At 42.4% G+C, this 23,761-nt stretch overlaps 1 protein-coding gene across 3 annotated transcripts in view; it reads right to left on the bottom strand.

Annotated features, from left to right (window-relative positions):
* LIMCH1 (LIM and calponin homology domains 1) overlaps nucleotides 1-23,761 on the bottom strand; it is a 307,869-nt gene that overhangs the window by 194,080 nt on the left and 90,028 nt on the right. For all 3 annotated transcript variants that reach the window (XM_045018682.1, XM_045018681.1, XM_045018684.1), the window contains exon 2: nucleotides 17,529-17,599. In XM_045018682.1, the coding sequence (XP_044874617.1) occupies nucleotides 17,529-17,599 (71 nt within the window). The remainder of the gene's footprint in view (nucleotides 1-17,528; nucleotides 17,600-23,761) is intronic.

Genomic DNA, 23,761 nt, shown 5'->3' on the forward strand with positions numbered 1-23,761 from the left:
GAACCCCAAGGGCTTCAGCCCCAGGCAACCTTATCCCTGCACTCAGGAGATTGGTCCCTGAAAAGGAATCAGAAAAGGAATTTGAGGGAAGGGGTAGACAGAAACTCAAATAAATAGTCATAGTGAGCAATTTCCAGTACTCATTTGTCTGTTATTAAAGCCTTCCAGTTGTGCTCAATGTGGGTAAGGCAGCCTCCAAAACGCTGATGGGCAGGATTATGCAACATCAATAAAAGGACTGCAAGTCTCAATGGTCCCATCAAAAGAAGTTCTTTGGCTGTGGGTTAGTGAGGTGTGGCAGCAGATATCAGATACCCTCTGGCTTTTGCATGGTGGCTCCTGGGAGCATTGATAATAAAATAATTGAGGAGGTGGTCTTGCTCTGTACCCCTGCTTGTGATGCTTCTTTTTAGGGGGAGGGTATAGATACTTTCATTGTCCTCTCCTTGAAAGAATAGAGAGATTCATCTGACTTTTCACTGAGCAGGTTAACTGTACTAAAGGGCAGGTCTTGAGTGGTACCGTGCACCTTTCAAGGGAAATCTGAGGATTGTAACCAGGAATCTCTCCTCACGACAATGGCTGTAACCATCCCTCTGGACACAATGTCCACCGCATCTATTGCAGCCTGGAGAGAGGTTTTGGCTACTAATTTGCTTTCATCAATTAAGGATAGAAACTAAGCTCTGCCTTCCTGAGGGAGCCTGTGCTCAAAATCCAACAACTTTGCATAATTAGAGAAGCCATATTTATGTAGAAGGTCCTGATAATTTGGAATTCTTAATTGGAGAGAGGCGGAGGAAAAGACCATTTTCCCTTAGGTGGTCAAACTGTTTGGCATTCTTGTCCAAGGGTGTAGTTCTGGGGAGTTGCAGCCTGGATCTTTTGGTGGCTGGTTGTACCACTAGTACTTAAGACTAAAAGAATAAAACTATTTATAATATATTTACAGACTGAAACAGACAAAGGAAGATGCTGTGAACACAGAAGATTCTGACTCAGGCTATGCGGTGGTACAAAGGACCAGTCTGCACTGTCCCTTACACCCTCAGTTCAGAGCACGAGGAAACCAGCTGCACATGTGAGGATCAACAGAGTCTGCATACTAAAAACCTCGACTCAGGCGCATGCATACCTATGTGTGGAATACACAGAGGGACCATCACGCAAAGGAGAATATAGAGCTCTGAACACTGAACTGACCCAATCTCACATGGGTTCATGATCCTAGTCAGGATTCTCCTGGGCTAACTGCTTTGTATACATACACTGACACAGTTCATACATTGCTAGAATCCCTCTACCCTTTACTCGCTACTTACCAGTACCTTTGCTATCTTCCGTGTGACTTGTGCTCCCATCACTATACCTCGCTTGCTCTCTAATGTGGCTGGACAACCACCCTGGGTTATTTAATAGCAGTCAGATAAATGAAGTGCCATAAGACTTAGCATAGAAGCTAAGGAAACCTTAACTTAGTAAAGCAACCAACTGCAGCAGGAGTGGAAAGGTCTTGTATGCCTCCTGTTCTATCGAAGTATCAGGTCACTTTGTTACTTTCCTGAAGTCCCTGATGGGCCGGTGGCTCCACCAGAAGGTAGTCCCAGGAAGCTAAAAGATGCAGGGGCAAGATCTCTAAAAGCAAGGAGAGGCTGGTATCTAGCCTATCAGACCCACCAGGGTTTGTTTAGCTTTAGTTAAGAATCTGGAAGATTTCTGCCAGGAAGAGAGAGCATTTAAGATAACAGCTAACAAGTGATCTGGCGGAAAAGACTGGGAAGATTATATATGCAATTCTAGTGAGAAAGGCTTAGCTAAGCCTCATTTCCCTCAGAGAATGGCTGCCAATCCCACCCTCCAAAAAACACAGTGCTTCTAGGAGAAAGTGAGACAAAGGGGTTTATGGAAAATAAACCTCAGGAAGTGGGGAAAAGTTTGGAATGAGGTCTGATTCACAAATGAGTCCAAGCTGAAATGTACGTATCCAACAGAATGGTTTGTTCAAACAAAAACAATGGATGGACAATATTTCTGCATCTAAGAAGGGACTGATGAAGCCAACTAGAGAGAACAGAGCATTTAACGTTCAAGAGCACAATAAAATCCTAATCACCATGAAATATTTTCAAGTGTGATACTTTATTATTCTTTAATTATTAAAATTTGTTTTATTGAATTATTGTCTAACTATGAAACAACTCTGGCCAAAGTTATTAGTAAATGTTCAGTCAATTAATGGATATTTTGGGTGTCAGCCAGGATAGCAACCCTCAAACACCAGTAAACTGGTTAAAAAACACATCTAAAACAAGAGGCAGGTCAGCAATCAGACTGGATGTGAAGAGAAAGCATGTTAGGATAAGGACAATAAGATGATGAGATTTCTTCACCAAGTCTGGAAAATTATGGGAAGTTCTAAAGTATATTTGGGAAACCATTCCACAGAGATTCCTAATGAACTCTTTGGTATTATTATTAGTTATTTGTGTATGGTCATACAGGGTTTATATCATATATCCATGATATACAAGGTGTTTGTCAGACATTCAAGACAGAATGGATTTAAATCAGTAATCACTACCCTGAGGCGCTCATAATCTGTGGGTCACCAGGAGTTAGGATAAAGGGATGTGACAGATGTGGAGAACAGAAGTTTTAAACCACCCACTCTCCCCTCAAAAAAGCTATTAAACCAACCGATTGCACACTATGTTATTTTATTGTAAAAGTACATTACGGTCTTTTATGAACATTTGTATTATACTGACTAACAGTCATTATGAGATATGTATACAGGTTATGGTTCTGAGTGTATTTGTGTGTATTAACAGAAAATTGCAAGCGTAACTGTGGTATAACTTCACAGGTGATGCTGAAACAATCAGGCAGGGAGGAGCTCTCTCTCCAACCACAGGAAACTGGCTTCAAGCAGCTAGCCACTGTCCAGCCCAGGAAACAACGAGGAACCAGCAAAGCAAATGGAAACAGCTTGAAACTGAAAAGTAAAATCGCAGTCTTTGAAAACTAAGGGTTTGTCTACACTGCAATTAGACATTCGTGGCTGGCCCGTGTCAGAGGCACTCAGGCTGTGGGGCTGTTTCATTCCAGCGTAAATGTTCAGGCCGCAGACTGAACCCGAGCTCTGGGACCCTCCCCCACCTCACAGGATACTAGAGCCTGGGCTCAAGTCCAAGCTTAAACATCTACACCACAATTAAACAGCTCCCTAGCCCAAGCCCCGCAAACCTGAGTCAGCTGGCATGGACCAGCCATGGGTTTTTAATTGCAGTGTAGACATACCCTAAGAAAGGAGGGAGTTTTCCCCTCTTTTAATACTTATAGCAACTGGGGATGAAAAAAAAACCGCTGCAAGATCTTTTAAAATGGAAGGGGTTCAACCTGAAAACCATCCAGAACTTGGGGGACAGCGCTGAGGTGGGAGGCTGTCCACGAACACTGTCCTGTTGCTAGGGGGTACACTGGGAAACTGTTTTATGGCAATAGGTAATTCTTATTAGAAAAGGGATTTTAATAAGAAAGTTGAAGCCTGAGGTTGCATCTTTATTTTCTGTGTAACTTGTATACGTTTGCTTTCCCCTTACTACTTCATCTTTGAATTGGGGGGGTTTCTATTAAACTTTGTTTTTTAATCTCAAGCAGGTCTCTGGTGTACGAACTGTGTGGCATCTGTGCATGCACCAAAGTGACAAGTGAGCTGATAACTAGGCGGGCCTGTTTCACGCCTTCGGGGGTAATGAATCAGAGGAGTTACCAAGTATCTGGTAATTAAGAGCTTGGGGAGTATGTATTTGGGGAGACTTGGGGCTGGAAGGGATGTTGGTGTCACCCTGCAAAGAATAACTAAGCTGGGGAGAGTCAGGGTCAGACCATATGCTTGTGGGCAAGCTACTGGCATTAGGGATTTGAACCACAGCTGTACAACACAAAGGCCCCAAAGTAACAGGGCAGATGATGACAGAGCCCCTTACTGGTCTGTTTGGGCCTCAAAATGTCACAGGGGAGACAACAGTATTTTGTTTAAAAAAATCCAGGACATCTCGATACAGTGAAGCTACCTCTACACTTAGAGTTGGAGGTGCGATTCCCAGCTAAGGTAGATCTATTCACACTAGCTCAGATTGAGCTATCACACTGCAAGTCGTAGGGCAGCCACAGTAGCAAGTGGTGGCATGGGCTAGTGGCCCCCAGGTACGTACCCAGGGGGTCCAGATGGGTTGGACTCAGAGGCTAGCATGTGCTGCTGATCCCCGCCACCTGCGTCACTGCAGCTTCCCTACCATTTTTAGTGAGCTAGCTCAATGACTGCGAGTACAACTGTGTCTACTCAAGCTGGGAATCACACCCCGTGCTCCAAACGTAGACATAGCCTAAGGGCATGCTTGTGGTAGCTTTAATCTAGCTAGCCCAGGTAACAATAGTTATGTAGGCACGACAACAAGGTCTTCAACATGGACTAGCAACCAGAGCAAAGCCCACCAAGGAGCCTAGATGTGTACTCTGGTCACTATCCCATACCTCAGTCTATACTACTACGGTTACCCTTGCTAAGTAGATTAATGTTAGCATGGGTATGCCAACCCCCGCTACAATCACACCTTCGGATATGTTTACACTGTGCGAAGTAGCATGGCAGAAGTGAATCTTGCCCTGCAGATCAGGAGTGTGAATAGCAGTGTGCATCCAAGTGCTGCACTGTAACTCCCCTGAGTGGATGCTGCAAGCGCAAACCAAAAGGTTCCTAGTTTTCATTAACTTAGTCCTCTAACTGGGACTACACTAATGCAAACTAGGAATCTTTTGGTTTGTGCCCGCAGCATCCACACGGGGAGTTAAAGTGCAGCACTTGGTGTGCACGGCTATTCATATCCTTGTAGTCCAAATTTCAGGATAGACAGACAGACAACCCCTTAGAGGACTTAAATATAGACAGGCCAGGGAGCTGTGAAGTAGCACAGGGAGGCTGTACCATGTGTAGGGAGTTGGGTGTGACGTTGCACTCCATATGCTTTATGAAAATATGTTAATGAATGTGAATATGATGTAACTGGAATATGCTTTACGCAAAAGGTCTCTTGTAAGATATCATTACAAAGCTTATAATCTACTGAGTGTGTTCATCCTATTTGTTTGCAAGTATTATTTCTATATCTGAAGTTAGGAGAACAAGATAAATTTGTATCACTGATGTAAACATATTGAGTGAAGGCCATTAACGGTGCTTTAGAAACAATCAGTTGTAAATGGCCTTAGTTACTTGGAAATGTTTCCTGTGTACATGTGGGCCAGCGCAGGAAGAATGGAGGCTGGGGTCTCACAGGACATGTGACCATGTCACAGGCTACTGGAATCCATCTTAAATCTGGCACTTTTCCATTTATAAGGAGGCGTGAGGACCCAGAGAGACAAAAAGATTCCCGCCTTGTGCCAAAGCTATAAAAGGGGGTGGAGCAGGACAAAAAGTGGCTGCCAGTCATAAGAGAACCCCTGCTTACCACCTGATATGTCTGCTGGAACTAACAAGGACTACCAGAGGAAAGGATTGGGCCCAGAATAGGAAGCAGTCTAGTCTGTGAAAGAAGCTTATTGGAACATCTGAGGGTGAGATATTACCTGTAATCAATTTCTTAATGTATTAGGCTTAGACGTGCGTGTTTTTGCTTTATTTTGCTTGGTGACTTACTTTGTTCTGTCTGTTATTACTTGAAACCACTTAAATCCTACTTTTTATACCTAATAAAATCACTTATTAATAAACCCAGAGTAAGTGATTAATACCTGGGGGAGCATCTCTCTCTATCAGTGTTATAGAGAGTGGACAATTTATGAATTTACCCTGTATAAATTTTATACAGAGTAAAACAGACTTATTTGGGGTTTGGATCCCATTGGGAATTGGGTGTCTGGGTGCTGAAGATAGGTAACCTGCTGAGCTGTTTTCAGTTAAGTCTGCAGCTTTGTGGGTGTGGACCAAACCCTGGGCCAGTGTTGCAGCAGGCTAGCGTCTGGCTCAGCAAGGCTTCTGGATCCCAAGCTGGCAGGAAAACAGGCTCAGAGGTAGTTTCAGCACATCAGGTGACAATCCCAAGGTGATATCTATGACCAAACCCATCACAGTGGGGTTCATTAGAGAAGGCACAGAGGCAACTGGCCATATGGACAACCTGTGCAAATGCTAACCTTATATACTGAAGTAATGTACAGAGTTAATGACATCACAGAACTTTGCAAAACAATGCATGTCTACTTTTACACTGGTTAATTAACCATGTTTACTGCTATGCAAAGCATGAATCCAAAAATATTTCCATAACATACTCATTAGAAAAAGTTAAATCTTTCATTGGATCAGTCTGCTTTGCACATAGACAAATTAGCATGAATGGGTCAATATGACAGAGCAAGCTGTGGCATTCACCAAAATGTACTGAAAAGACCAAAGTGCCATATAGTCTGCTGTATGTGACATTACTGCCAAATTCTAAGGGCAGAGTATTCTGGCTGTAATAAAGCACGCCCTTCAATTGCTGTGCCCCCCCCCAATTATGCAACTGAGCTTTTATAGTTTGTTATTTTACTCATAACTCCCCCACCCAAATCGTACTATTAAAAAGGGTCTCATTGTGGCAAGGTAATAAAACTTGAAAAGACTAAAAACTGTGGCTTGATACAAAATTGTTTCAAACGTCCTCAGTTGAACTTAAATCTTAATGAGCCTCAGGGGCCTCCAGGTTGGAGACCCGCCAAATCCATGAGGCTGATAATGTTTTAGCTTTAGAATACACAGCATAAAACCCACACACTTGAGGGCATGGGGTCACATTCAGACCTATGATATGAAGTCAAAATACCAGTTCTTCGCTTCTATAAACAATGACCCTACAATAGTAAATCCGAACTTAAGCACAAGGGCTTGAACACTTGCTAACTTCTTCTCCAGCTAGGTATTTGGTGATACAAGATTCTCCACTAATGCATAATATTCAGTCAAATCTAGATTGTCAGTTCTACAAAATTTGCAGATTGGTAAAATAAACACCTGAGAAATCTGACAGAAAACAGATCAGACTTTGGATAGTGATTTCTCATCATGCCCCCATGAATGGCACAGTGATTTTACCAAGCTGGAATTAAATTGCAGATATGAGATTCTGACATCCAAGCATTTAAAATACCATGTATATAATTAAAGTAACTCTGAAACCCAGCTCCACAGAATTCTATCACTGACTCTGAAGATTAATTTTATTATGCCACAGTATTGGAGTTGCATTGAGCTGGCATGTACCCAACCTGTTCTGAAAACCTAGTTCATGCCAGTCCAATGCTTGGTCACGTGTGCTGTAATCATGATGCAAATCCAAAGCAATGCTGCTTTCTGAGAATAAGCAGCTCATCACCAATGGCACGAACAGCATGTGCCACGTCAATTTCTTATTTAGATAAGATGATTAGTCCCATAACATAGGAAACAGTTTAATTCTTGATCATAATCATTTTCTCATATTATTCTTCAAATTTATAGCCACACAAGTCCCAGACCAATGGGGGCTGCGGGAAGTGGCGCAGGCCGAGGGATGTGCTGGCCGCCGCTTCCTGCAGCCCCCATTGGCCTGGAGCGGCGAACTGCAGCCAGTGGGAGCCACGATCGGCCGAACCTGCGGACACGGCAGGTCAGGGCCACCCAGAGGATTCAGGGGGCCTGGGGCAAAGCAATTTCGGGGGCCCCTTCCATAAAAAAAAAGTTGCAATACTATATTCTCGTGGGAGCCCCTGTGGGGCCCGGGGTCTGGGGCAAATTGCCCCACTTGCCGCCCCCCGAGCAGCCCTGCCAGGCAGGTAAACAAACCTGCCTGCACCACCAGGGGCTTTCCCTGAACAAGTAGCAGCCTGACTTTGAGAAGCACTGCTTTAAAGGTAACATGCTATTCTTAATTCACATTGTGAGGAAAAAAGTGTGTATCCATCAGAAAAAGATTGTTCAAGACATTTCCCTTGAATTTACTGGATAAGTTGCATCAAGATTCTGTTATTACATTTTAACATAACTTCTGTATTTATTCTTTCAATAAAAATGTAATGAAAAATCCTGAAATGCTTATTCCTTAATATGAAAGGAAGAGCTCTTTTTATAATGTGTTTTTAAAAACACATGTATTTACCCCACAAATATAATTCCAAAGGTGAAGTAAACAGAAGAGGGTTTCTTTTCTTTTTTAAGCAACCATTTATTTGTAATTCAAAGGAACAGTTACAGGATAGTACAGGTAAGCAGCTGCACAGAATATACAAGAGTTTATTACATGTAAGTGAGATAGAGCTCCAGTAACGGAGGGATATAAACAGTCTATTGTTATACACTGATTCAGCAAAGCACTTACGCATATGCTTAACACTGAAGTCCTTGGGTTTAAGCACACACCGAATCGAATCAAGGCCTTATTACATCAAACCAGTATTTTAGTTCAATACATTTATTAACATGCAGCAGGCAGACATACAAGTGAACTAATCCATACAATCTGTGAGCTGATAAAGAACGTGGTGTGACATACAAGATATGTTGCTATCATTTCACAGCCAAGCCAGATTTATTTTGCATTGATATTTTAGTTTGGGTTCAAAGCTGGTGTTTAAGTATCCTTCCCCATCCCCAATTATTCTTACACCATCTAAATCTAAATCCAGGATTTACAGTCTGAGTAATAAAAATATGTATAGAAAATAGTTACTGTAAAATAAGGGTTATTCAAATACAGGGCCTGATCCTGAGAGGTGTTGTGGCCCTTCAGCTCTCATTAAAGCCAACAGGAGTTTAACTTGTTCAGTACCCCTCAGGATCCGAGATCAGGCCTTTTAATATTGTTTGTTTTGGAAAAAAAACATGGAAAGGATGAGAATTTATGGATTAATCACATGCGAGAAATGCTTGTGGAATAAGATCTTAAGGTGTGTTTCCCCACTCACTGAGAGCTAGGTTCGCATAAAGAGTAACATAACCCTTTACTACGCCTAGTTTCAATTTCACACCCATATTCAGATTCCTGTAGTTAACAAATACAGAACTGTGAATGAAACAATTTATCAGAACCTGATCTGCAGCACAGACGAGTTTAGTCATTAATTCATTTTTTCATCAATTTATCATTGTTATTTAGTTTTATGGTCAACCTTTATGCTATTTCATACATAATGAATGCATGCTAAATAGATTTAAATTGTAGGATTATAGAAGTATAAAATTGACAAGCATTTAGGAGTGACAGTTGTATATTAGGTATATACGTGAAGTCTGGCTGTAATGCAAGGCTTACAGGCTGAGGCCTGTAAGATTTTAGCTTACCCTTACAAGGCCATAGGCTTTTAGAACGCTTGACGTGAATTGGTGACCTAGGAATAACACTATGCCAGTAAGGTTACAAGATTACTGGGAAGAATGTGCCGATAGATAATGGTCTGGAAAAACAGACTACAATGTCCTGTCCAAGACTACAATACACCTGATTGTAACATCATAGGATGCCTGCAGGTTACCATGGATACATTTCATTAGTGAAAATAAGGGGACCTAAGAAACAACCTATGAAAAATGGAGCACCCTAATATTCAGGGGGTGTGGAAGTACAGATAAGGAAAAGAGGGTTGAAACCCTCATGCATATGCATACAGTGTAGCCATAACAACAGGATAAAGGAGATTCCATAGTTGGTTTACAGGGGGAAGACCACAGGAAACCCCAGTAAGAACTACTACTACTGAGAGATCCATCAGATCCTAGAATTTTTTTGGAGATGTGAGTATAACTATAGTATTAGCCATTGCAAGGGATTTTTTAGGATTTATATATACATGGGTAATTGTAACTTTACTTATTGCTTTCATAAAACTCACTCTGAAACTTGGTCTGTGTGTGTTTCTGAAGTCTCTGAATCTGGGAAAAGCACCAGAGGTGATATTCACTCTGAGCTTGAACCTGTAAGCAACAGGAGCTGAACCCATTGTGGTTTAACGCAGAATCACTAAATTCAATTTAAATTAAAAAAGGCCGCAAGAGGAAAACATTAGAAGAAAGTGCTTGTTGTAATGTATATATCACCAAACCTACAGAGCAAAGAGAATGTTACAATAAAGATAAAACAGTCTTGCATTATCTTTAAATGTATGTGTATTTCTTCTTTTCTGCTCAACCATCATTAATCACAACTGTTACTTAACTTCCTGTCTTTCTGCTGTGCAAAGCAACAGCATGGGGTAAAAATGGGCAGTAACCCTCAGTGGGAAAAAATCTTTCGCAACTACTCCTCTTTCCTGGATGCATGGCTTCTTACATAGAAACAACCTAACCATTGTAGTTACTACATTAATCAAGAAGAAATTTAATCCCCCAGCTTTCTAGGATCTGGATCAAGCCCAAAGGTTAATACTTCATAGCAAAAAAAAAAACAAAACAAAACAAAAAAAAGTGTCATAGGGGCAGAAGTCAGGGACTTTTAGGTGTACTTATTGCTACAATTCCACTCTTCCCTCTTGCCAGCTATCTAGTTGAAAGATCTGCACACCTCCAGCAGGTCCCTGGGAATACCAAGTTTGTCTGATGCAAGGGAAAGCCAGCAGCAGTATACCAGGGAAAAGCCTTGAAATATTTGGGTCTGACACACAATATGTAAAAATGGTAGGTTAGCAAAAGGACCAGGAACTTAATAGGAATTGCCTGTATCCTGGTGTGCTAGAATGCCCCTCACTGAAGTCACTGTCTGCACCAATATTGATCAAAACAACTATGCCAAAGAGCCATAACATACTTTCAAAAAAACAAAAAAAAACCAATGACTTCTAAGCACAGCTGCGTGAACAATTAGAGCTGGTGCTGTTATGCAAACAGCATGAGTGGAGTTTAGAATCCAAAAAGAAGAAATTACTGAGATATCAGTCATATTTGTCAGCTTTCAGCATTCTCCACCCTTAACTTTTAACAAAATCCTCAAATCAAGACGAAGCTGGAGATATAAAGTACAAGAACAAGGTCAGATCCTGAAGCCAACAGAAATACTTACATAAGAGCTGAGGGATCAAGACCATAGCCAGATACAAGCACGTAGGAGTGGCTGGCACCAAAGCAGACTTCTGAAATCTTCTCCAGCTGGTTGGGGCTCTCTTGCAGTAACTCTCTCCCTCCCTTTCCAGTGGGAGAACAGTGGCAGCAGGGCTGTCTACACTACACCAATGTGTCTACAGCCTTGGCTCACAGAGTCATGCGATCACAGCAGGATCTCAGCTTTCATTTATTACCAAAAAGTAAAATTTCTTACCCTCATATTTGCAAAGGGAAGCTTAAAAATGTGACTAAATGTAGCCAGTGCCACGATGACTACTTGAGCCAGCCACAACAGAGATCTGAACTATTTCATGCGGTACAAAAGAACAGCAATCCTGGGTCAAGACCAATTGTGCATTTAACACAGTATCCTGTCTCTGACAGTGGCCAGTGCAAGATCCTTCAGAGGGAATCAACAGAATAGGGCAATCTATTGAGGGATCCATCTCCAGTTGTCCATTTCCAGCTTCTGACAGTCGGAGGTTTAGGGACACCCAGAGCTGGGGTTGCATCCCTGAGCATCTTGGCCAGTAGCCATTAATGGACCTATCCTCCATGAACTTAACTAATTCTTTTTTGAACCCAGTTATAGTTCTGGCCTTCACAACATCCCCTGACTACAAGTTCCACAGGTTGACTGTGCACTGTGTGAAGTACTTCCTTTTGTTTGTTTTAACCTGCTGCCCATTAATTTCATTGGGTGACCCCCAGTTCTTGTGTTATGTGAAGGGGTAATTAACTCTTCCTTACTCCCTTTCTCCACCCCATTCATGATTTTATCAACAGACCTGGTCTTTTTAATCTCTCCTTGTATGGAAGCTCTTCCAATACCCCTAACTGTTGTTGCCCTTCTCAGTATGCTTCAATTCTAATATATATTTTTCAGATGGGTAACCAGAACAGCACGCAGCATTCAAGGTGTCGGAATACCATGGCTTTACATAGTGGCATTATGATATTTTCTGTCTTACTGTCTATCCCTTTTCTGATGATGCTTAGCATTGTTCGCTTTTTTGACTGTCACAGCACATTGAGCAGATGTTCTCAGAGAACTATCCACAAGGATTCCAAGATCTCTTTCTTGAGTGGTAACAGATAACTTAGAACTCATCATTTTGTATGTATAATTGAGATCACTTTTCTCAATGTGCATTACTTTGCATTTATCAACACTGAACTTCATCTGACATTTCGTTGCCAAGCCACCCAGTGAGATCCCTTTGTAACTCTCTGCAGTCAGCTTTGGACTTACTCTTGAGTAATCATCTGAAAACTTTGCCTCCTCACTGTTTACCCTTTTTCCCCCCAATCATTTATGAATGTGTTGAACTGTGCTGGTCCCAGTACAGATCCTTGGTAGACCCTGCTGCTATTTACCCCTCTACATTGTGAAAACTGACCATTTATTCCTACCCTTTATTTCCTATATTTTAACCAGTTACTGATCCATGAGAGGACATTCACTCTTATCCCTTGACTGCTTAGTTTACTTAAGAGCCAGGATCACCTCTGGAGCCCTTTAAAACAATTGCTGCCACATTAGCTATCCTCCAGTCATTTGGTACAGAAGCTGATTTAAATGATAGGTTACAGACTACAGCTAGTAGTTCTTCAATTTCACATTTGAGTTCCTTCAGAACTCTTGGGTGAATACCATCTGGGTCTGGTGACTTATTACTCCTTTAGTTTATCAATTTGTTCCAAAACCTCCTCTAATGACACCTCAATCTGGGACAGTTCCTCAGATTTGTCACCTAAAAAGAATGGCTCAGGTTTGGCAATCTCCCTCTCATCCTCAGCCATGAAGACCAATGCAAAGTCCAATGCCTGTCACCAGACCAGATCCAAATCCAGAGAACAAAAGAATACACTGCCTGCCAGTAACAAGGATATGAGATGTGTATGTGAGGCTGAAAAGGATCCTGATGGGAGCGGAGAGAAATCAACACAGCTAGATTCCCCATTGGAATGGATCAGGGATGACTACGCTGAGTAAGACCCTTAAAGAAGTGGAAGCTCAGGTGATTTTCAGCAGAATACTTCCAGTCCCTAGAAAAGGAGAGCAAAAAAGTGTGACAAAATAATGAAGATCAACAGATGGCTCAAGGATTGGTGCAATGAGGAAGGTTTTGGGATGATTGACCATTGGGAGGCATCTACAGAAAGAAGACTTCTTGACTGATAGATTCCTCTTGAGTATGGGGGGTATTAATCTTCTGGTTTGAAGGCTGGCATGATTGATAAGAAGGCCTACACACTAAGAGATGAGGGGAGAAAATTGGGAGAGATTCATGAAATCTCCACAACTTGCTTCCATACACAGTAGGAAGAAAGTGAGCTAAATGAAGATACAAGTAAAGGATAAAGGAACACCATAAGGTAAGATTATGGACAAGGAGAAAGAAAAAGTCCAAATATTGATTAGAGTAGTAGTCGGGTAGGTGTTACGGTTAGTGAAAAGACTATATCTAATCCAGCTAAAAACCGGACAAGGTCCAAGGGAAACAACTGAAACGCTTGCACATTAATTTAAGGAGCCCAAGCAATAAAATGGAAGAACTTACGCTATCGACAGGAGGTCAAACAGGATATTATAGGGATTACAAAAACATGGAATAGCATTCATGACTGGAGTACAGGTACTGAAGGGCATATGCTGTTAGGAGAGATAGTCAAAGATAAATGTGGTGGAGTAAACTGTAAAGAAATAAGTGATAGTATGGACAAAACAGAATGTTATGCGGTCAAAATCACTTTGGGAAAGGATTGTAATAGAGGTTCAGTTAGGACAGTGTTAAGGGTCTGCTATAGGCCAGCTGGGTCAGACTCGTATGGACTGAGAGCTCTTTAATATTATTAGAAAGATAAATACTATGGGGAATTGGGTCGTAACAGGAAACAAACTTCCCAGATATAGAATGGAAAATAAAATGCTACTGATACTGGTAGGGCCCAGTTATTCCTGACTGTGATAGATGACAGTTTCTGAATCAAATGGTCACTGAATCAACAACAGGTAACGCAATTTTAGACTTGATCTTTTAAGTAGTGAGGATGCCATAGAAGAGCTTGTAGGAAATAGCCTTGAATTGAGTGATCACAAGTTGATTCACTTTAAATTAAATGGAAGGATAATAAAAACCAGGTCATCAGATATGGTTTTTTATTTCAAAAGGACAGACTTTGGGAAATTAAGGGAATTAGTTAGAGGTCAACTGGATTGAACATCTTGTATTTAAATGTAGAGGAGGCTTGGAATTTCTTCAAATCTATTATACAAAAAAGACCATCTGAAATTTGCATCCTAAGCAAGGAGGGGGGAAAGAAGCTTGTAGAGAGAGGCTCTAGACCCAGCTGGATGAATAACCATCTCAAAAAAGGTGATTAGGAGTAAGCAGAAAGCCTATAGGGATTGGACAAAGACAGCTACACCATGGAGGTTAGAAAAATGTAGAAATAAAGTGAGAATGGCTAAAAGTCTAGCTGAATTAGCTCTTGTAGAGGAAATTAAAATAAAGAGATTTGTTAGTTATATAAATAAAAAGAGAATAAGGATGGATGAGATTGAGCCACTATGCAGTGCAGATGGGAAGAAGATTAAGATAATCTCTAATACTGGCCCAAAAATAAATGACTACTATGCTTCAGTTTTCAGTAAGGATAACATGGACTTGTAATAAAAATATCTATTTGAGGGTAGTACCGTATGACTGGAGAATAGCTAATATCACACCTATTTTTAAGAAAGAGGGAAAAGGTGATCCGGGCAATTATGGACACATTAGTGTGACCTCAGTATTATCCAAGGCTTTTGAACAAATTTTTGAAGGAAAAAATAATTAAATTCATGGATGTAAACAGTAAAGGGGATGTAAAGAGGCACAGGTTTACCAAAGGAGAGATCATGCCAGACTAACCTGGCCTGGTGAAATCAGACTGGCAGATACTTGGAATTTTTGCCTTCGTCTACAGTGTGTGGGCACGAGTCAATTGCCAGGATTATCTGGGTGTATCTCATGTAATCATTTCCCTGTGGCTGCAGGGGCCTCAGGTGTAGATACACCTCGGCCCCTCCTATTCTCTCCCTATGGCACGTTACAATCTAGTCTCCTCTAGACTGTAATACTTTGGTCCAATTTTGGTTCTTGCTTTTAGTGTGTGGGTGCTGGGTGGTATGGTGACCTGTGAAATACAGCAGGTCAGACTAGGTAATCCGGCGGTCCCTTCTGGCTTTAAACTCTCTGACGATGACCCATGGCACCCTGGATGGTCTTCCTATAAAACACATCATGAAGCAGCAAGTACACCTCTACCCCATTATAATGCGACCCGATATAACACGGGTTCACATATAGCGCGGTAGCAGCAGGGCTCGGGTGGCACTTTAAAGGGTCTGGGGCTCCAGCTGCTGCAGGGAGCCCTGGGCCCTTTAAATCCCACTGGAGCCCTGCCACCGCTACCCCAGGGCTGTGGCAGTGGGGCTTGCTGGTGATTTAAAGGGCCTGGGGCTTCGGCCACTGTGGGGAGCCCAGGGCCCTTTAAATCACCGCTGGAGCCCTGCTGCCGCTACCCCGGGCTGCAGCAGCGGGGCTTGCCAGCGATTTAAATGGCCTGGGTCTCCCTGCAGCGTCTGGAGCCCGGAGCTCTTTAAATCACCACCAGAGCCTTGCCGCCCCCACTCCAATATAACGGGGTTTCAGCTATAACACGATAGGGATTTTTGGCTCCCCACGACCGCGTTATAGCGGGGTAGAGGTGTATTATATGCTTTGTACAGACTGGTAAACAGACACAAAGGAGAAAAGTGATTTTCCCCAAGATCATACAGCAGGTCGGTAGAAGGATCAATTAGTCCAATATTTTCATCCACTATTATAATGACTGGCCCCCACAGCCTCCTAAGAGATAGATACTCGTGGAAGCACTAAAGCATAACATTTGTTACTTAAGCTTTGCATCTGAAAGATTTACACTACTTAAACCAGACTACCTCTGTTTATTTGCAGATCAGATTAAGATCTAATCCTCAAACACACATTATCTTTTACCAACACAATTCAACCCCAACAAGCAAGAATCACATTAATGAGATTCAATACACAATACTTCCAACTCGAGTATTTTGCACTAAGGAGGAAGAAATTATCCAAGACCAACCACTGCACACACTGTGATGTAATCACTACAGACTGCTATCTGCATATTGATTACCACTTGGATCAGCAATATTTATATTCGTCTTTGCCAAGATATGGCTTGGGGGGAGGGAAAGATGGGTAAATAAGAACATCTCTGCTCTGCAGACCCTCTAACTTTTCACAGTTAAAGTTCAATTGCATTAGTGAAATATACATTTCTGTACATTAGGTTCAGCTTTCCAAAGCCACGTATTGCTTAAATAAATGGTATTAACTGAACTATACAGCATCAAAAGCAGAATCCAAGTCAGATTCCTCTCATCTCCAAAACTAAAGAATTCTAACAAATACAAGAAATGTACTTCTCAAGCTTAATGTTTACAAGACATCTAATTTGTAAGCTTCAAAAGGCCAAATTCAGACTTGCAGTTCCCACTGGTTTTAAATAGCAGCCTTACACATATGTAGGGGCAGAATTTAGCCACTACAGATGGGACAGCTATAGTAGCTTTTCTCAAACTCCTCACTAAGGGGTGGTATTTTCAAAGGAGCCTGTGGGAACTAAGTACCCAAATCACTCTGAAAGGCAGTGAACTGGGCACTTAACTCCTTTAGATTTATTTGGAAATCTAAGCCCAGATTTTCTTTTTTTTTTTTTTTCTTTTTCTCTCTCTCTCTCTCTCACACACACACACACACACACACACGCACGAGTGTTGAGTTTGGTGAATTTTATTTAAATCTATGATCTGGTTGTATTATGAAGAATTCTGAAGTATGTTCTTCAAGCCTATCTTTAAAAAAAATGGTTCAGAGTACAAAAGGTTCAGAGTACAGCCTGGACCTCAAAGGATGCAAGAACAAATAAGCTTGTATCTAGATGGGTACGTCTTGCCAACAGTACAACCTGGAATGGATCCAAAACACTTCATTGCAAGAGAGGTGTCTGCAGGCCAGGTGTGGCACGCTGTTTCCAAACTACAGTCATCCACTTTAAACAGAAGAAATCCAAAATGCAAGCATCACTTTTACTTTACATGGGGATGGGAGAGGGGGAGGAGGAGGCCTTTGTAAAATTTGCTTTTTTAAAACCACATTTCAATTCTCACCATAACAAAACCATTGGCACTGGAACAACAGTGTGATGAACTATGTAGTGTACCCAAAGTCAAAAGAAAAGGAAACCAACCGTTGCATTGTACCAGCTAAAGTAAATAGTGTAGGTTCCATCTTTAGTCAAAACTACACGTGAAGTTCAAACTAAAAGCATTACTTACTCACACAGCAGAATACCATTTTCTAATCCAGACCGAAAATCTTTGTCACCAAAACTTCTGCCTGTGACTTGCTGAAAAATAAGGGGAAGCAAGAGAGAGAGAGAGAAAAAGAGTTCATTAACAGATGCATATTTAAAGAATGCTTCATAATTTTGAATTTAAAACCTTTAGAACAAATGTAACATGCCAACTCTTTGGGCACTGCCAGTAAAGTCCAAGATGTTTCCTGCATCTAAAAAAAAACAAAAAAACACCACCCTTCCACTGAACTATTTAAGTTGTAACACAAAGTGCTTTCTGCTAATCCTTTAGTTTAAAATTCAAGAATGGCTTAATATAAGTGTTGCTGTAACCCTCAGAATAATAGTCAGTCTAGGCATTTTTATAGGCAACTAGTGTATTAATACAAAACTGAGTATATGTATTTTTTTTGCATAACCAATATACTTCACTTTAGGTGCTATTCATGGACCTGATCCTGCAGCCCTTACTCACATGAGCAATTTCACAGGGGCACTAAGTTATAGGAGTTGGGATTGCAAGACTTTGCAATATGATTTGTTACACAAATGTGAGGCAACCTTCCTAATTACCAGTGCATTCTTTGTAATAAGTTGAAGAACACAAAGTTAGTAAGCTAGAAAAAAATACATTGTTTAGAGACTGATTGCAATACCCTTATTCATACTGAACACGTCATACCATTAAGTCAAATGGGACTTTCATGTCAAGTAAGGATGGGAAGTATATGATCCTTAGTATTTTTGAAGAATGCTAGGTTGAGAGACCAGTCTTTTATATATCCACAGGACAAGGTATGGCATGGGTAGGAGCAGCACAAACCTTCTCACAATGCTCTGGTTATTTGAAACAAATGCTACACTATAGGGAAAACCTCTACAGGTGAGAAGATTGTTTATTCACTCCTTGGTCTCTGAGAACAGTCGGCACAGTCAACAAACAATGTTAAATATTACCAGATATGGAGTTAGAGAGGTAGAGGTATGTGTGGTTCCTTCATTAGAGACTGGAACTAAAACAATGCATTTCAATTAAGAAATCGACTATCAAAAAGCCATCAGATGGAATCACTATCACTCCTAACCGAGGACAGTGTCAAACCAGTAACACCAGTGTAAGCAGGGTCTGAATGAGTTCTCCCCTGACAGCTAGCTGGGATGAGGAGAGACTTCAGGCGCAAACTGTATTTATAGATACATACCTTACTCTGCCAAGATATCCAGCAAACCGACCTGTGTTGCTCAAAGTGATCAACTTTGGCTAGTGTTGGGTTACAAATCACTTTAGTACTGAATGCAGAAGTAGTGAAATGTTATCAATTTTGTTGACTTTATTGCATAAATAAAGGGGAGCAGAACTGTGCTTAACCTGTCCCAAATAAGGGGGTCACCCTCAGCTGAAAGGACCTTGTTAAGTCAGGGGCTCGAATGCCAGACCCCTGTGAAAGTAAGAGAGGTGGGGACAGGTGTCCCAACCATGAGGTGTGGACTCTCCCTAAGACTCCAGGGTTTGGTTTAACCTGTTCCTCACCACTGTTCAAAGACAGAGCTGAACAGGCTCCACTAGGAGTCTGTGTTATTTTAAGTGCTAAATGGGAGCTGAAATCACTTGTGGTGAGACAGTGTTTCTGCCCAGCCTGCTAAAAGCTGAAAAACCACTAAAAGCTGAAAATCACTAAGAGACTCACCTGCAGAGGTCACAGCAGAGAGGCAGGTGGCAGCAGAAGGTAACTGATGGTCAGCCAGTGGGAGCAGCAAGCAGTTGGCCGGCGGGAGTGGAACAAGCAGCTGGCAGGGTGGCCAACGGAGAAGAACCGTGGCTGGCGGGACGGCCAGCCAGAGCAAGTACTCAGATAGGAGAGCAAGGAAGGTGCTTTCTACCTGGGTGGGAGGTGAACTCTCACAGATGAACCTCTGAACCCTGGGTCCTCCCTGACCAAGAGCAACCACTGTGAGTGAGGTATGGTGAGGGTGCAGAGAGGGCGCTCAGAAAAGGAACTTTTGGTTGTAGAACTTAAGAACATGAGACAGAAGGCACTGCCCCATGCACGCTGGTGAGCATGTCCTGCTCATAGTTTTATGGATTATGAATCCTGCTTATGGAATTTTCCCTAATTAATGCTGGGTGACTTCCCTCCTTTCATTAAAAGTTTCTTTTCTACACTCAGACTCTGTGCTTGCAAGTAGGGAAGTATTGCCTCTCAGAGGTGCCCAGAGTTGGTGTGTAATTTTCCCAGGTTATTGGGTGGGGGCTTGAGCCAGTTCTGTGTTGTATTGTTGAAAAGAAACCCTAGATCCTGAACCCAGCCTTGCTTGCTGATGGCTCCACTTGGCAGAAGGGTTACACCAGGCAACATTTTTTTTTTGATGGTTTGCCTGAACAACTCAAATGCACAGCTGAAACAATGAAAATGGTACAAAAAAGTACAAGAACAAGAGTAGATGGGAAATGAAGAAAGGAGGGAAGATTTAGGAACAGCACATGTCTGTGTAAAAAGGAAATGGAAATAAGTGAGGCACAGACAGGTGATGAGTGCGCTAAAGACTCCAGATGGTGAAGGAGAATGTGGCAGAGCTCCGACCTAGTCCCCATGGGTCCCACGCTTCCAGGCAGTTTATGCTAGCCTCAGAGGCTCACTGCGACCCTCCACGTAGCCCTTCTGTCTCTAGGGCCAGGGTACAGTCTACTGAGCCCTTTTCATCATAAGCCAGCAAGGAGGTTGGTGAGAGAACTCCCACAGTCTCTGTTGTCCCTAGGGGCTTATTCAAGAACAGTTGAGCCTCCTGTCCTGACTGGGGCCTGTCTTCCCCTCCCAGAAGGTGTTTCTGTACTGGCAGGTTGGGGGGAACCCAGGCCCGCCCTCTACTCCGGGTTCCAGCCCAGGGACCCTAATGGCAGCAGCTGTTGGCAGCCAACCTTTCACTGCCAGAGTTGCTACATTTCCCTGGGTCACTTCCCCACAGGTCCCCCACTTCTCTCTCTTAACAACTTCTTCACCCTTACCTTAGGGCTCCCTTTCCAGTGGTTTGAGTGTGTCTTCATTACCCAGCCCTTCAGCCACGCTGGCTCTCCTCAGCCTGACTGAAGTGAGCCCTTTTTTAGTATCATAGAGGCCTTAATTAGAGTCAGGTGCTTACCAGCTTCACCTGACTCTTTGCCAGCTAATTGGAGTCATGTGTCCCCCCTAGCCTGGAGCAGCCCCTGCTCTGGTCAGTCAGGGAACAGAAAACTGCTTATCCAGTGGCCAATATATCTCCTTTCTACTACTCTGCTGTACCCAACTGGCCTGGGTCTACTACAAGAAGTATTAATCAGATGCAGGCCGCCCGATTTGGGAAGGAGCTAAAAACGCAAATGAGACAGTTCCATTAGAATTTCTAACATTTTCAAAGTCATCATCTTCAGAGGGAAAGAAAAGAGGTAAACCAGCTGCTAGGGCTGAAGGGAGCAAGTACCTGGGCTTCTGCAGGAAGAAGTTACTCACTTTGTGCAGTAAATGTGATTGTTTGAGAAGTGTCCCTATGGGAGTGCCAGGTGTGCATGTGCATCTCGAGCCCTTGATGGAAGATTTTCAGTTAGCAGTGTCTGTTTGGCCAATGCATGTGTCCTATGCCGCCTCATGCCCGATACCAAGGCTACATAGGGGTGCACAGGCAAACCACTCTCAGTTCCTTCTCCTCCCAAATATGGAACAGTCTGAAACAGCAGGAAAGGAGGACAAGCACTGGAGCACCCATGGTGGGGGGGAGGACTGCACAAAGTGAGTAACCTCTTCTTCTTCGAGTAGCATCCCTACCAGTGCTCCACTTTGAGTGACTTCTAAGCAGTATCCCCAGATGGAGGAAAAAGCTTTGGAATAGAGTCCAGAACTGAAGATAGTACTGCAGAACCAATAGCCACAATGGATCTGACAGCATGGGTCAGGGTATAATGTTTTGAAAATGTATGTATCGAAACCCCACATAGCGGCCCCACATATTTCAGATACCAGTACATTCTTCACTAATGTCATAGATGTTGCCTGCCATCTGGTTGAATGTGCCCACAGCATCATAACAAGTGATAACACATACAGATATCCATCCATCTCTCAGTAGAGATCAAGGACCCTGTGGAACTATCCACAAAGGAAATTACAAGCCTAAGTGACTTCATAAATTGCTTGGTCCTAACTAAGTGGAAGGTCAATGCCCTTCTAAGATCCTAGATATGTAAACAGAATTTCTGTAAAGAATATGTGGCTACGGGAAAAACACTGGAAGATGGATGTACTGATGAAGGTGGAACTCCAACAGAACCTTAGGTAAGGATTTAGCGTGCGGACCTAAAGAGACCTTGTCCTTAAAGAACACCATACGGGAGGCAGATGGCAGGGCTCTGCCATCAAGGCCCTATCTCCCTTACCCTACAGGCCAACATGATGGTTACTAAAAAGGCCAGTCTTCATAGATAAATGCAACAGAGAACAGATCTTCATTTGAATCAATGGCAGTCTCATAAGGTAATTGAGTACCAGGCTAAGGTCCTAGGTTTGGGTAGGGTTTCTAAATTGCTGATAGAGGTTCCTCACACCCTTAATAACCTACATGATACCAGATGAGCAAATATGGAGAATCCTTCTACCGGATGATGAAAGGCTGATATTCTGGCCAAATGGACCTTAATTGAACTAACTGATAACCCAGATTTCTTTAGAGCCAACAGATAATCCAGGATGACTGAAATCAGGCAGAAGGCAGTGATGACACCACCAATGAAAGAATCTCTTCCATTTCTGCAGGTAATTTCTACTATTCAGTAACACTTCTTGTATTTCCATATTGCAGTAGGATTCTCACCCTGTGAACCATCAAGGAGCCAGTCCCCAAGGCACAGAACTGCTAGGTTAGGATTAAGCATCCGACCTGCATCCCATGATAGGAGAGGAGGAATGGTTTGGGACTTTACCTATGTATCCAACCATTGTTCAACAGTTAAGGTTACCATGCTTGTCCCAGGCAGATTGGCACTATAAAGGATAACTTCGTCTCTGTCCTGACTGATCTCGTTCATCACCCTTGGTATCAGCAACATAAGAGGAAATGCATAAAACAAACCCTTCTTCCAAGATAGAAGAAAAGCATTGACACACCCTGGCACCCCAATATTCACAACTGTCATGTAATTGGGATGTTTTGTACAAAGTATGCCTTGTGAAGTATCATTCTAAAAGTCTTGATCTGCTAGACATTAATATCTCATTGGATTGTATGTGCTATTGTTATATGCGAAGTTATGAAGTTTGGCTATATATGTGTTACTGAAACATATTGTGAGGTTGAAAACACCCACAAGCAGCCTTTCAGGTACAACAGTAAGAAAGCCAAACAATGTTAATGGGCTATTGAGGAAATGTACACAAGCACAAGGATTACCTCAGGAACTGTGTACAATAGAAACCTCTCAGAGATAGCAATACACAATGGGAACTGTTTGACCCAGGTCACAGTAAAAGAGCTTTCCAGCAACCGGGAAGAAGATATAAAGGGGGGGGGGAGAAATGACATCATGATAGTACCTCAGTCTTCCTACAACACACCTGGAGACCCCTGAGGAACAAAGACTGAACTGGGGAAAGTGATGATCCCAGGCTAAAGGGATTTCTAGCCTGTATATGAAAAAACTTGGGAAACCCAAGTTGCAAAACCAAGGCAGCTTTGCCTTAAGAATCTGCCAGCCTATTTATCACTCAGGGTGAGAATTTGCTAATTCATATCCTACCTACCTAGTATGTTAAGCTCCGCTTGTAGTTTTATTTACTAGGTAATCTGCTTTGATCTGTTTACTATCACTTATAATCACATAAAATCTATCCTTTGCAGTTGTTAAATTTATTTTATGTTTTAATCCAAACCAGCATGTGTTTGACTAAGGTGTCTGTGGAAAAAATCTCAGCTTGGTTACTACAAGTGTGCATGGTCCTCTTCACACTGAGGGAGAGGCAGACCAGGTGTTAAACCCATATATTGGCCAGATTTGACCCTGGCAGGATGGTACTGCTTTGGGGTCCTAGGCTGGGAGACTAGTGGTTAGAGATCCTGTATGTGATTGCAGCTGGTGTATCCCTACCTGTGTGAATGCTGGTGACAGTGCAAGCTTGGGGGGCTTTGCAACTTGTCACAGCAGCACAGTGTGAGAGGGAGCCCAGGCTGGTGGATAAGAGGGCTCAGTGG

Source organism: Mauremys mutica, chromosome 5 (assembly GCF_020497125.1).
Source record: "Mauremys mutica isolate MM-2020 ecotype Southern chromosome 5, ASM2049712v1, whole genome shotgun sequence".
NCBI lineage: Eukaryota > Metazoa > Chordata > Testudines > Geoemydidae > Mauremys > Mauremys mutica.